The following is a 14375-nucleotide window of genomic DNA, read 5'->3' as shown; positions in this document are numbered from 1 at the left end:
AGTGAACAAAATTAGACATGGTTAAAGTTTTGGAAAGATAGCTTTTTAGCTGCCAGGGAGTTTCCCAACTTTTATGATGAAAATGTAAAATGAGTAATCATAAGTTTTACTCCTGCTGACTTGAAATCCACACCCGACACTTTGTTGGCTGGTATGGTTGTAGGTCGGCAGGGAAAGCCCCACTTGGAGTAACAATGCGCGAGACAGGCTAGACGCGCATGCGCAGACGCAGTTTCCACACTGTCATTACGTACTTTCACTTTGCGCTGACTCGCGGTCACTCCCTGTCGCTTTTCACACGAAATTATCACAAAACACAACGTAAACTTCAGCTTTAGAGATATGGTTATTGGGTGAAGGCACACGTTTGCTGGCCCATCCTTTTTAATCAAACACTAATTCAGAAAAAAACTGTAAACAACATGGTTAGCTAACTAAGGAGCAACAATGTTCTGACATACACAGTACGCTGCCATCTGTTTACTCTGACCTACAAGACAGGTGAGTGGGTAATGCTTACAGATTAAGATGTTACCTCATACTCATAATGTGTTGTAGATATTCAAGACGCATTTAAGTTATTTTTTTTTACTTTAGTAGGCCTAATATTGCCAATACTAAAACAACAACTGACCAAGCAGCGAGTTAGCCTCAGCAAGAGAAAGAGCAGGAGCTGAGAATCCAGTTAAAGATTAAATAGTTTATAGGTTTATAGAGAAAGAAAAATAAGCAAATGTACATGTACAATACAGTATAAAAGTTATGCAAACTTAGTTTTTGATGAGAAGCACTATGACCAATTCATATCTTCTGATAAAAGTAGGACCTCATTCAGCACATTACAGGCAAAATCAGTACGATTTAAAAGAAAATTAGCCTTGAAGAAGATCCACACTGCAGTTCAAAATGTGAGGCGAGAACAAAAAGTTCAGGTTGTTATGGCTCTTTGTCGCTCAGGTGTTTAGCAGACTGCAGCAGACCTCACAACATGGAGCGACCTGCCCTCAAACAGAGCCAGCTGTGCGGCTCTTGGGAGATGAAGGAAAGACTCGGTGTGGGAGGCTTTGGGCACGTCTACCTTTACCAGCACCTTGTAAGTTCTAAGTTCAGCCATTTTTTTTATGTACATCCTGAAAGTCATAAACTCGAGACCCACATGTGTGTTAATTGGTTTTATTCCTTCTCTGTGTCCGGAGCAGGAGATGGGGGCAAAGATCGCCGTGAAAATCTGTCGCCTGGAGCTCAGCTGTAAGAATAAAGACCGATGGAGCCGAGAGATTCAGATAATGAAGAAGTAAGTGGCAGATATCTTCTTGTATAGCAAAATACCCTTTGCGCAATTTATTTTTTTAGTGTTTGGTGCATGTGTTTCTACAGGCTGAGCCATGGGAATATTGTTCAGGCCAGAGAAGTGCCAGAAGAATTGACCTCGATTGCTGTAAATGATCTACCGCTGTTGGCTATGGAGTACTGCTCAAGAGGAGATCTGCGCAAGGTACCAGATGAGCACTTTATAAACACTTGAAATTACCATCTTTGAAGCCATTACTTGTAACTGATGTATCTGTTAGGTGCTGAATAAACCAGAAAATTGTTGTGGTCTAAAGGAGAGTGAAGTCCTCTCGTTGCTCAGTGACATTGGTAAAGCTTCCATCATCTACACTTTGATGAAAAGTTGGCTTAATGACACGATGATACACAGTGTACATGTGTTTTTTTTTATTTATTATTACAGGTTCTGGTATTCAGTATCTCCATGAAAATAAGATTATTCACAGAGACCTAAAGCCAGAGAATATTGTCCTGCAGGAGGTTGATGGGAAGGTGAACTCATATCCCCTTATACATATATGATGCCTTTAGAATCTCCAATGTCACAAATGTTTGATGTTTTTCTCTGCTTTGCTTTCTTCATGGACATATGTTTCCTTCAGCTTGTTCATAAAATCATAGACCTGGGTTATGCAAAAGATCTGGACCAGGGAAGTCTTTGTACCTCCTTTGCTGGAACTCTCCAGTATCTGGTGAGTTAAGTGTTGCATCTGTGACGCATTCTCCTTCTTTTATTTTCAGCAAACGCCAACAGCACTGCCCTTTTTATTGAAAATCACTGTTGTGTGCTTGGCAGGCTCCAGAGCTGTTCGAGAGTATCCCTTACACTGTGACTGTGGACTACTGGAGCTTTGGGACGGTGATCTTCGAATGCGCTTGTGGCTTTCGGCCCTTTCTGCACCACATGCAGCCCGTACAGTGGTGAGCCAAAGATGCGTCTGCCATCTGTGCATCGGCGAACCTGCGTGTCAGAAAGCTTCCAGTTTATATAGAATTAATTTGTGCCAGAGTAAGCTTACGTGTCACCATCCATGGAGGGATGCAGTGAAAACACTTTTTTTCCTGCTTTTGTAGGACAAGCAAAGTCAAGAGCAAAGGTCTAAAAGACATCGTGGCAGTTGAGGATATGAATGGAGAAGTTCGATTCTCATCACATCTTCCATATCCTAACAATCTCAGCAGGTAGAGACAAAGAGGCGCTTTAAATAGTGGCCGCTCAGTATTGTCTCCTTCTAAGTAACTTCTGTCTGACCTGGGAGTGTGTGTTTGTGTGTGTTCATAGGCCGATGCTGGAACCAGTTGAGTCTCTTCTTCAGATGTTGCTACTTTGGGACCCAGCGACACGGGGTGGAGGACTGGATCCTGAAACAAACAAGCCTCACTGCTACACCACTCTGCAAAACATTCTCAACATGAAGGTTAGGCTAGTGAATTTGCACTGGACTCTCTTATTCAACTGAATGAAATGCTGTTGTTTTTTGTACTAGACTATAAGGCAATAAACAAAGCAAACCTCGCATTTGTTTTTTTTTTTTTGCAGGTCATTCATGTGTTGGACATGACCTCAGCCCAGCTGCACTCGGTGGTTTTGGGTGCTGAGGAGAGTTTACACTCCCTGCAGCTTCGTCTGGAAACTGACACCCAGGCACACATATCGCCACTGAATCAAGAGCTGCTGCTGGAGACGGGAATGTCCCTGGATCCACGTAGGCCGCCTGTACAATGTCTGCCAGATGGTTTGGTATGTGACACACACACATTCACACACACACACACACACACACACACACACACACACACACACACACAGAAACAGGAGCCAAATTATCAGGTATCAAACAGGTTCATTTTTAACAAGGGTAAATTTAACTTTATGTTTTGGGTCCATTTTTGCTGAGTGAAACTATATAAGGCAGGTTAAATGCTTTATAGTAACAAATAGTTTGACAATGCATTGTTACACTATGCGATTGACCATTTGAGAATTTGCCTGATTCTAGCATCTCTCGATCAGGTGTGAAATCTAAACCTGATCATAGCTTTCCACCCAGGTTTTTTGTTCTTTATCATTCTGTGAACTACCTCTAATGCATATTGAGTATCCATAGAGACATTTATCTGTTTGTCTTCAGCGTGGCTGGGACAGCTGCATAGTCTTCATGTTTGATAAGAGCCTCACTAAGTACTCCGGACCACTGACTGCCAGGCCACTACCAGACAGTGTCAACTTTATAGGTGAGACATGTAACTCTAGTTCTAGTAAATAGTATGATGCAGTGTCCAAATGAATGTGGATTGAGCATCATTGTTCTGTCTGTGTTCTCAGTCAGGGAGACTAAGACACAGCTGCCCCTGTCTGCTCTTAGAAAGGTGTGGGGTGAAGCGGTCAGCTATATATGCGGACTGAAAGATGACTACCTTCGCCTGTACCAGGGGCAGCGGGCTGCCATGTAAGTACATTAGCACCCACGTAAATACACAAGCTACACACCTAAACTTTCTTAACTTGTGTTTGTGCTTGTGTAGGCTGAGTCTGCTGCGTTATAACACCAACTTAACACGCTACAAGAACCTGCTGTTCTCCCAGTCGCAGCAGCTCCGAGCCAAACTGGCTTTCTTTAAGACCAGCATCCAGTATGATCTGGAGCAATACTCCAAGCAGAGGAACAGTGGCATTTGTGAGTGAATGTTAATAACCAGTTGTGATGCATATGATACTTTTAGGCCATCACTAAAGCCTCATTGGGGACTTTCTGCTGTCGTTGTGTGTTTGTTTGAAGCATCCGAGAAAATGCTGAGGACGTGGCAAGAAAATGAAGAGAAGCTTGACGGTTTGGCAAAGGTCGGACGTTCGTAAGATTCAAGGCAATTTCTTGCAGTTGTTCCAAAAAGGTGCAATGACGTTTTTTTCCTGCTGTAGGTTGCAGATGTGAGGTATCTGGACGAGGAGATTGTGGCTCTACATTCTGAGATCGTGGAGCTGCAGAGGAGTCCGTTTGCATGGAGACAAGGGGATGTGATGGAACAGCTGTCAGTATCTCTGAGAAACTGTAATCGCTCATGTTTTTTTTTTTTTTTAAAGCGTCTCGCAAAACAACGGTCAGGCGTTCACATGGGTGTTGAAACTGTTTTTACCCCTGTAATTATTTCACGTTTGCCCTGCCTTTCAACTCCAACCCACACCTAAGTTAGTTAGAATATATGTGATGGGGCACACTTTGTGCCAAAATTCTCTGAAAATAACAACATTAACAAATAACAACTCTTTTTGTCTTTTTTTCCAGTGAAACAAAGGCAATTGACCTCTACAAGCAACTTAAAGCTAAATGCAAAAGTTGGTAATCTTACAACCTAATCTTGTAATCATTGTTGCTATAACTACAGTTATAATATGCAGCTGGGAGAGCTGAGCAAATATGTCACAAGATTCCAGTCGTTTGAAAAATTCCTCAGCGTGACTGTGAATTAAAAAAGCTGGATTCTTAAGAGATAACTGTTGACATTACTGTGTCTGAATGTTGTACATGAGTGATTCTTCAAAGTGGTGTTTTTTTTTTTGCAGGTCCTGACCCTCCTCATGGCTACAGTGATAGCTCAGACATGGTTAGGACTATACTCCAGACCGTTCAGAACCAGGACAGAGTGCTAAAAGACCTGTACACTCACCTAAGGTAAATTATCAGCAGGTTAGGTTCAGGAAGGCTCTCACAAGCATGTAAATCTGAGGCCAACTCGGGTGTCATTTTACAGTTCTCTGAGTGTCATTTGGGATTTCCCCCCCATTGTTTTCCTTCTCTGTAGTACAATCCTGGTATGTAAGAGACGCATTGTGGACTTGTTCCCTAAGCTGGAAAGGGCGGTAGAAAACATAAAAACTGCAGAGGCGGCGGTGATGCAGATGCAAATGAAGAGACAGAAAGACTTCTGGTACCTTCTCAGGATTGCTTGTGTGAGTTTGTAATAAATAACAGTACAAAAAATATTCTTTTGCCGTCTGTGACATTTTAGGTGCAATACATTGCTAAATGCAGTGTTGAATGTTGAAGGTAGTTATTTATGTAGCTAAAATAGTGTGTTTGTGTCTTTAGGCCCAGAACAGTTCTCCAACTCTGTCACTTATAGAACAACCTGCTGACAGGTAAGATCGATTGAAGACAAAATCTACTGCATCTAGCCTCAGAGAGCTGAACAACTTTGGGTTGTATTATCTGTCATTTTCTTGTAATTTTTTTTCTTTTTTTTTAATTCACAAAACTGCCACAAGAGGGCACTATACAGTCTTACAATGTGACATCTTAATTACAACTGTCTTGAAGTCATTCGGCCACTGTAGAGTTTCTTGTCTTATTTTCAGTCAAACAGTTAATCAGCTCCTAGATGAAAATCAGCGTTATATGAGCCATCTCACTTCTCTGCTGCAAGATGCCACCCAGGAGATGGAACACAGTGTTACGGTACGGAATACAGGCACAAAATATTGCACTAATGTGTATAAGCAGATGTCTGAAATAATGCCCAATATACTGTATAAACACACCAGTTCACTGTTGATTTAAAAAAAAAAATGTAAATTACATGAGACAGTTATTTATCCATGTTAAAAACTACATCTTATCTTGCAGTGTTTTTCCAATATATGCAGGTTGACCTGCTTAGTATGACGTAGAATGGATGGCATGGAGAATGGGAAGTTTAGTGATGCAGTGTGAACTGTTGTTTTCTTCTCTCCTCAGGCTCAGGACTGGAGCTGGACTCAGTTTGGAGTTGTGAAAACTGAGTCTCAAAAGCTTTAGAGACTTTCCAAAGAATGTGCGCGTAATAAGTGCGTTGCCGGAGTTCCACTTTATGAAAGCTTTGTGTTTCAGAGTAGTGTTACTTACACAGAGGTGATGCTGTAAGACATTAATGTATGAACCATGGTAAGCTACGCATGATTCAACTTAACAAAAAACTTTCACAAATTTACTGAAATATTTTTCCGTCCGTGGCAATGACGTATTTATTTTTATAGTACTATTGATCAGAGTGAAACATTGCTGCTGAGAGATTGTGAATGAAGGAATGCAAATAAATTTTATAGATATATGAACGCATGCACTGTTTTGCCTCAGAATTGTTTCTTGGTTAGTGTCACATTTTTTTCTCAGCAAATGCAACACCACTGAAGATAGTGCTGAAACAGCTATTTATATACAGATGGCAATGATGAAATAGCTGCTGAAATCCAAAATACAAGGGTGAAGACATGATGTTGAAAGACCAACTTATACTTTTCCGAGAAAAGATGCAAGACCTGATTCTTGGATTCTTGTCCTTTACAAAGCCTACGCTCGGATGCAGCAGGAGATGGATTATAAAACCACAGGCCCCTGGGCACAGACATGTAAAATGTTCCCCAGTCATCCTGCACAGAATCAGAACACACACACATACAAAACTACAAGAAAAGTTTTTTTTTTTTTTAATTCTTCTACAATTTGTGTTTCAGGCTGTGCATCTTGCTAATTGTTTGCATCACTTTTCATCTGTTTTTTTTTTCACATCTTCATTTACATCTCTACGGTCATTTGCTCAGATGTTCGCTGCCATCTCATTTCACATCATATTTTCATGATTTTGCATTCATTTGTTAGCCATTCTGTTTCTGTTTGTGGCCATTTCCCATCTTATGCCTGGTGTGTTTTTCATTTGCGTCTGCGTCATTGGTTTTGTTTTGTATCATCTGTTTGTGGCCTGTTTGGTTTCGCTTCTCATTTTGTAGTGCAACTTTGGCTTTTTGTTTAGTCCCTGCTTGCTTTGTGCCACATATTGGCTGTGTGTCTTTTTGAAATACCTGTAGAATATTTCCATGTTAATCCAAATTACAATTACTTATTATTTTGTAATATGATTTTGCAATCTTGCTTCCCAGCTATTTCTTCAAACACATCATTGCTATCTTACCAAATAACGGGAAATAATTTTACTTTTTTGCTTGAGTAAATAAAGAGGTTCTGAAAATCTATCCTGTGATCAAGATAATGGTGGACGCATATCTATATCAAAGTGTCACTAATAGGATTTTACTTCAATGTACAGTTGCGCAGGATTATCAAAAAACACACAATTCCTGCAGTACCTGAAGGCAACTTAATGTAACCAGTCAAAGCAAGCCTGAAACCTGTGGGAGGAGGCGGGGTGAGGGGGATGGGTCGATGAATGATAAAAGATAAAACCAGAAGTGGACACGGCTTGATTTTGTGTTTTTTTTTTTAAATCAAGAGCCAGTCGTTTACTCTACTTTCACATGATTATAATTACACTTGAGCACTGTGCAAGCTGAGGTAATTGTGCTTACTTTATTGTAACAGCCTAGCACGCTAATGTTAGCATTAAGCTACAAGATGCTGACGGAGTGACTGACTTTAGAACCCACCCGATATGAGAGCTAGCTAGCTTGTTAGCTAACCCAGCCTACTAGGATAACGTTACCAAACGAATATTTGTACAACTTTTTCTTTTCGATAAGGTCATTAATACACATGACGACACAGGGTTATTATTTATATATGTTTCGTCGCTAGCTCGCTGAGGATCGACTCCCTCGTCGCTTTCTTAAAGTTATTCTGCAAGGAAATCGTGCATGTTAGCGTTAGCCGTTAGACTAACAGATTCATGTGAGGCGCAGCATTGACTTGGGTGCACCTGTGCTAAAGTATGGATAGATAACATTAACAAGATGACCGGCTGTGAAATAAAGATAACTGATATGATTAACATAGCGGGCTATCTTGCAGATATAGTAGGTTGTGCAATGCATATTTTATTCACTTAGGGAAGGACATAAATGTTGGGTCCTCTTTATCATGAAGGTTTTCATTGGTGTCTGGAATTTACTATGTATGCCAGTGTTCTGTGCTGTGCTTGCTGGTTTGAATTATGTGTTTAAAACTGGATGATATTTATCCAATTCTAAATTTTACAAATTATTTTACAATTTATCAGACGTTGTCCAAAAACATCCACTTTTGAGCCTCCCATACAGAGCTGCTCATGTAGGTGGAGTTGCTTCATTGTCACAATGCATCGGTGTTGGCAAGGTTGACATAAGAATTGGAAACTGTCTGCTTGTTGTGCTGCTAACTGTGTTGGTGTCTGATCATACGTGCTGTGTTGCCGTGAGCACTCAGTGTTGTATAAATGTGTTTATGCTTCTTTCTCTCCATGCAGGTGAGTGCTAGTGAAGATGACGATGCCGCATGTAGGGGCAGTATTTGCAGCAATAGCAGGAGTGCTGGCCATCATGTTGCACTCCTCGATTCACAAGATAGAGGAAGGACACCTTGCTGTGTACTACAGGTATCCCAAACTCAGACCTTTAACTCGGTGTTTGGTAGAAATAACATCTGAATGCGCAGGATGTGCACTGCGTGTTATTGTAAGAGGGTGGCTTTTTATAACTATTTGCACAGATATACAAATGTTGTCTTTGGCATAATGAGTATGCTCAAACCTGTTTAACTAAAGGCTTTTTGTGGCATGAAGTCATGCTCTCTTCCCCCAGCAGAATATACTAAGCAGATACTTCTCTGTGATTTTATCTATATTTTGCCTTTTAAAGCAATGCATTGCTTTGATGTGAAATGAAAAAAAAACAACAGATGGATAAGGTGGTTATTTCCAAAGAAACTATCTACTCGTGTACAGTTGTTTATAAAGGCTGATGTTGAGAACTGGGACCAAACGATTTGTATTTGTTTCAGAGGTGGGGCTTTGCTGACTGCTCCCAATGGGCCTGGATATCACATTATGCTGCCTTTCATTACCACCTACAGATCAGTGCAGGTAAATTCACGCTTCATCCCCGAAACTCGGCATTTTAGAGGCCCGTCTCATGTAAACTAGGTGGGATCTTCTATGAATAAGCGAAAGCATGCAAACAGTTGACATTCAACAATGTCTGCAGTGGCTCGATTTGACGTCATGTTAACGCAGCATTTTTGTGCCTCTGCACCATTTGTTACGGAAACGTCATTTCATCACAAGACTGAGATGAACTTCAGTAAAGATCGCTTCAGAACACTGTTTAACTGTTTACTGAACTTTCATTGCTTATGATGTTACGTGCGTATGTGATGCTTTTTTTTGTTTGTTATGTTGAGTCATTGTAGAATTATGTTTTGGACATTTGTATTTATTTTTTTCCCCCAGACTACGCTCCAAACTGATGAGATCAAGAATGTGCCTTGTGGAACGAGGTACATCTGAACTCGGAGTAGTTGTTCAGATATTGATTCCCCTTTTGGAAGTGATTATCTGTTAAAGTGATTTTTTTTCTCTCTCTCTCTCCCCACAGTGGTGGTGTAATGATCTACTTTGACAGGATAGAAGTTGTTAATATGTTGGTCCCTTTAGCAGGTAAAACGTGTACAACTTTTCTTTCATTTCAGTCGCTTCTCATTGCCTCGACTCATTAAGCCTGCGGGCTGCCTTCGTTGTTTTTGTCTGCAGTGGTGGAGATTGTGAGGAACTACACTGCTGATTATGACAAAACTCTCATTTTCAACAAGATTCACCATGAACTGAACCAGTTCTGCAGTGTACACACACTACAGGAGGTCTACATTGAGCTTTTTGGTGAGTTTTTACACAGTACATTGCGTGTTTATTCCTGAAATTCCCACAGTATTATGCACAGTAGGGTTTATACTGAAGATGTTTTCAATTTTGTGTATTTCAGATATAATCGATGAGAACCTGAAGACCGCGTTGCAGAAAGATCTCAATGTTATGGCTCCTGGACTGACAATACAGGTATGGAAGCACACACACGTAACTCCAGTTTTGATCATATTACTGATGTCAAAATGTAACCAGTTATCCACGCTGTGAAATTTGTTGAGAGCTGAGGTTTATATAGTTTTTTCCTCTTTTTTTTTTCCCCTCTGCCCTGTTTCAACATCCAATGAAGGCAGTCCGTGTCACCAAGCCAAAGATCCCCGAATCTATCAGAAGGAACTTTGAACTCATGTAAGTTTACGAAGTCTTGCTCACCTTCACTGGTTTGGTGCATGCTTCAGTTTCTTTTTTTTCGTTTATGTGCACAGGGAAGCAGAGAAGACTCGGTTGTTGATAACAGCTCAAACGCAGAAGGTGGTGGAAAAGGAAGCGGAGACTGAAAGAAAGAGAGCTATTATTGGTAAATGTGGTGTTTTACTGTAAATCACTTATTTGCACGACAATTTGCAGTGCAATTTAAGCGTTTTTCCTCTCTGTCAGTCATGTGTAACCCCACTATCTTCCTCTGTTAAACCAAGTTTGTTTGTTTTTTTCCTTCAGAGGCTCAGAAAGTAGCTCAGGTAGCAGAGATCCAGTTCAGACAGAAGGTGATGGAGAAGGAGACGGAGAAGAAGATCTCTGAAATAGAGGGTTAGCGTCACTGCTCTCAGTTCTGGCTTCGTGATGGATGAGACTTTCGTGTGGTGTGCTAGTTGGTCTGAGTGTCTCATTCAACACTGTTCCTTTTGTTTCAGATGATGCCTTTCTGGCCAGGGAAAAGGCGAGGGCTGATGCAGAATATTACAGTGCTGCCAAGATTGCAGAAGCAAACAAGGTAAAAGCTGTGTTAAAATGCATTCAAACTAAATGTACTAAACATGCTGAAAATACCACCGGGTGTCGCTCGCATAATTTCAGCTACAGTCCTGTGTGTTGTGTCTGTGGTGGAACTCTTTAGCCAGAGATCATTTTTGTACTTAGTGTTTATATCCACATAACTGCTGTAATGACATAATCAGTTCAGTCCATGCGACTGATACAGGATCACATTCAAAGAGATGCAGATCATATTTAGGAAAGTATAATACCACTCTCACCCGGCTACAGTTGTTCCAATGTCATAGTTCCATTTATTTGGGGCTAAGTTTCTCCCCTCTGTGATTATGTCAAGAACCATGCTGGTATTGTTGTGTGCGGTGATGTGACGAAGCTCTAATCTACTGTTGTCTTTCCCCTAAATCTTTTCAGCTGAAGTTAACGCCAGAATACCTGGAGCTGATGAAATTTCAGGCCATAGCGGCTAATAGTAAGATCTACTTCGGTCAGGATATTCCGAACATGTTTGTCGAGGGAAACAACGGTCCCCCTAAGCCTGGGAGCTCCTCTCTGCCGAATGCTGAACCAGACTTGCTTAAAGTAAAGACAAATGGACGCTGAGTCCATTTGTCCGCAGCTCTATATCTGCACAGGACAGGAGAACCCAGTGAGGACTTGTCTTGTCTCTGAAGATGATGGGGGGTGGGGTGGGGGGGGGGGGGGGGGCAGCTTTGCAGCTAGTTTGATGAACCGCACACGTCAGTCTTAAATCGAAAGAGTGAGAAAATTAAAGGTGAAAGAAGAGCAAAAGTGAAACGGGGATGGGATAAAAACGCCAAGTTGACTCTTTGTGAGCAACGAGCTCAAGGAACGAGAATGATGCCATAGTTAGAATCCAAAGCATAAAAATGCTTATGCCTGGGAAGGCGACAGCAAGTAGTCGCCCTAATATACATGTGCTTTTTTTTTTCTTTTTTTTTTTTTTAATATCATTGCAGCGTTTAACTTTGCTTTTGGAGCTGTTTGCGTGCAAGAGAAAAGATTTGCGATGGAAATTACTTTTTGATTTCTGAGAACTAACTTGTGGTTTGGCTGCACTGGAATCTGACAGATGACACTAAATAAAAACTGGATTGACAGTAAAACGGGAGCGAGGGTTAGTCATCTCTGTGCCACGTTCCCTCGCACGGAGTCGCTCGTTGGTCTCAGCGTGAGTTAGTGCGAGGACCATTTCCTCACATCTTATGTCAAATGCTGCTTGCTGTAAAACTCTTGACATTTGGACCATTTTAGCGTTAAAAACGGAACCAGTTGGTCACTACATGGAGCCGACCTTGATTGCTATTTGGCTGAAAGCGTAAAGATGTGCTAAGAAGAATTTAATTTCAGTGGATGAGTAATCTAAGATTATTAGCTGTGTTTATTTTCTGGTGTTTTCTTTGATTAGCTGTTGAGACTTGTGGTATTTTTGCTGTGCAGCAAAGATGGAAAAAAAAACAAAAAACTAGAGACTAACTCAAGATGGTTAATATGAAGGTGCAACAACAAAGCGACTATTGTGCGTCACTACGCTGTGGGAAGCTGTGATTTGTGATCCGTATTGAGCAAATCAGCAAGTTTTCTTTCCTTTTTGTTTGGTTTTGGTTTTGATTGTCACGGCTGTGCATGCGGGAGTAGTTTTGCTTGATTCAGATGATTAATAGAGCCTGTGCCTGTTTGCCAAACTCTCTTCTTACACGGCTCGTTCAGACACGGTATATGTCAATTCTCAGGAAGTGTATTTTATTTTGATAAGACAGCTGCACATTGTTGGTCCGAGTGTGTTCTCCAGAAGCTAAAAGACGACTGTCGAATGAAAATGGGCTAAAAAATTGGACCACCACCGCTCTCCACTATGATCGATTGACATTAGCAGTCTGTGAAAACAACATTATGAGGGTGATGGTCTTTTCAAGGTGAAATAATTAAATCAAGCTTGTCTTTGGTCATTGTTTACTTTTTCAGTAATTTAAGAAACGATTGATTGGAAAAGTCCTCAGTCTTCACCAGTGGTTGTTTTTCATTTTTAAAGATTCAATGGCTACGTCCAGTTTCGAATTACAGCAGTAATTTACACTTTGTTTAAGGAAAACAAGCATTTATTCTCTGCTCTGTTTTGTGGTGATGATGCGTTTCAGCACTTAATAGAAACAAGCTTTGTTCTGTTAGATTTAAGTTGATATTGATTGGGTTTAAAACATATGCAAGTTGGTGCTAGTTTCTAATGTGTTTAAGCTTTTGATTTTGTTCGGCTCTGGTCTTCACAAACTTTGAAATACTTCCAGTACTCAGAATTTAAGCCTTAAATAAATAAGTTACCCCAGGCTTGCGGACTGAAAGATCAAGTGATTCTTTTAAAACCTCAAAGGCTCCACTTGGGTATTAACTGAGAAAGCTATAACTAGCAGAGCACACTACTAGTGTTTGAAAGATATCATGCTGTCTATGTGAACAGTTAAAAGGCTGCATTCTGCAATGCTTTGGTGGTGGGTTTAAATAAAGATGCAAAGGTGGGGGTGTATTAATCTGCTATGAAATCTTTCTTTTTTTTCTTTTTTTTTTCCTTTCTCTTTATCAATGTTTTGTAAAATCTGTGAAATTTAAACATTGTCTCCTTGTTTTAAAAGGTTTATATGCAAAAATGTTTTCAGGTTTTGACAATGTTCTTATGTAAAATAAAACCTATTTTGGTACCACTCCTCTCTTTGTTGATTTTTGTGTGTGTGGGCAGCCGCTGTGCAGTACACTTGGGTGCCAATAGGAGGTGAGCCAGCACTATAAAAAAAAAGTTCTATACCAAAGCAATGAAAGCCAAGAGGCCAAATTATGGACCAAAGTGAAGGGAAATAAATCTATGATTATTGTCAATGGATTTGTTGTCTAATTTCAAGAGAAATCAATTGTATGTTTCCTCATATATTAGAAAAGGCCCTTAAATCATAGACATCTACACAATATAACTTACATTTTGGATGTAGTTTTGAGAGTTTTTTTCTATTAAAACACAGTCATTTGCAAATATATTTTGATATTTACAAATGTGTAGGTTAATAAATGTATGATACATCTCACATGCACTGAAAAGTTGAGAATTTAACGGACCTGAATTTGAGCTCATGCGCATTGAATTGTTTAGGAGTTTCGTATTATTTGCACAGGGGGATACATCATTTGCTTTTATTGGCTGGATGGTTGTGGCAGCGTGAGCATGAATCTGCGAACGCTTCCTGAACCCAGAAACATGATCTATCACACAGTCCCTGTTGTTCTAACCCACAACATGTGGTGTAAACATAAAAAAAACAACAACTCTGAGCTGTGAGTCCTGCCCTCAGCCCGGCTAGTCGCAAAAGCTTTCCAAGGTGTTACTACATGAGACGGCGGTCAGGGAGACCGGATGAGTGATAACTTCCTCCTATGACCTCCCAGCC

The 14375-nt window shown here is 40.5% G+C and overlaps 2 protein-coding genes across 4 annotated transcripts; both read left to right on the top strand.

Annotated features, from left to right (window-relative positions):
* Positions 1-238: 238 nt before the first annotated feature.
* LOC140313110 (inhibitor of nuclear factor kappa-B kinase subunit alpha-like) lies at positions 239-6438 on the top strand. Of its 2 annotated transcripts, XM_072391072.1 has the most exons (22): positions 241-501; positions 958-1093; positions 1200-1294; positions 1378-1495; positions 1572-1641; positions 1736-1824; positions 1935-2024; positions 2129-2253; positions 2407-2514; positions 2615-2750; positions 2873-3073; positions 3465-3567; positions 3659-3782; positions 3859-4010; positions 4113-4174; positions 4253-4362; positions 4617-4666; positions 4895-5003; positions 5134-5281; positions 5421-5470; positions 5687-5786; positions 6066-6438. In XM_072391072.1, exons 2-22 carry the CDS (start codon positions 989-991, stop codon positions 6123-6125), a joined length of 2205 nt encoding a protein of 734 aa, XP_072247173.1. In that variant the 5' UTR covers positions 241-501; positions 958-988; the 3' UTR covers positions 6126-6438. The 2 variants fall into 2 exon arrangements, with proteins under 2 accessions (XP_072247174.1, XP_072247173.1); XM_072391073.1 differs by lacking the exons at positions 5421-5470; positions 5687-5786; positions 6066-6438 and having other exon boundaries at positions 239-501; positions 4253-4382; positions 5134-5222.
* A 1087-nt stretch (positions 6439-7525) lies between these two features.
* erlin1 (ER lipid raft associated 1) lies at positions 7526-13640 on the top strand. Of its 2 annotated transcripts, none has more exons than XM_072391070.1 (12): positions 7526-7655; positions 8542-8670; positions 9075-9156; positions 9523-9569; positions 9668-9729; positions 9823-9948; positions 10052-10125; positions 10283-10341; positions 10419-10510; positions 10651-10740; positions 10845-10924; positions 11338-13640. In XM_072391070.1, exons 2-12 carry the CDS (start codon positions 8558-8560, stop codon positions 11524-11526), a joined length of 1014 nt encoding a protein of 337 aa, XP_072247171.1. In that variant the 5' UTR covers positions 7526-7655; positions 8542-8557; the 3' UTR covers positions 11527-13640. The 2 variants fall into 2 exon arrangements, with proteins under 2 accessions (XP_072247171.1, XP_072247172.1); XM_072391071.1 differs by lacking the exon at positions 7526-7655 and adding an exon at positions 7682-7840 and having other exon boundaries at positions 8547-8670.
* Positions 13641-14375: the final 735 nt, after the last annotated feature.

Source organism: Leuresthes tenuis, unplaced genomic scaffold, assembly GCF_036924035.1.
Source record: "Leuresthes tenuis unplaced genomic scaffold, fLeuTen1.0.hap1 SCAF_8, whole genome shotgun sequence".
In the NCBI taxonomy this organism is placed as follows: Eukaryota; Metazoa; Chordata; class Actinopteri; order Atheriniformes; family Atherinopsidae; genus Leuresthes; species Leuresthes tenuis.
The sequence above is the reverse complement of the archived record's forward strand: the minus strand, read 5'-3'. Positions and strand labels throughout refer to the sequence as shown.

Excerpts from the sequence above, each read along its gene's own strand:
- LOC140313110 (XM_072391072.1), top strand. The coding sequence starts at position 989 with ATGGAGCGACCTGCCCTCAAACAGAGCCAGCTGTGCGGCTCTTGGGAG. Across the intron at positions 1,094-1,199 it reads TCTACCTTTACCAGCACCTT|GAGATGGGGGCAAAGATCGC; the intron begins GTAAGTTCTAAG and ends TGTCCGGAGCAG. Across the intron at positions 4,363-4,616 it reads GGGGATGTGATGGAACAGCT|TGAAACAAAGGCAATTGACC; the intron begins GTCAGTATCTCT and ends CTTTTTTTCCAG.
- erlin1 (XM_072391070.1), top strand. The coding sequence starts at position 8,558 with ATGACGATGCCGCATGTAGGGGCAGTATTTGCAGCAATAGCAGGAGTG. Across the intron at positions 9,730-9,822 it reads TATGTTGGTCCCTTTAGCAG|TGGTGGAGATTGTGAGGAAC; the intron begins GTAAAACGTGTA and ends TTTTGTCTGCAG. Across the intron at positions 10,741-10,844 it reads GAAGATCTCTGAAATAGAGG|ATGATGCCTTTCTGGCCAGG; the intron begins GTTAGCGTCACT and ends CTTTTGTTTCAG.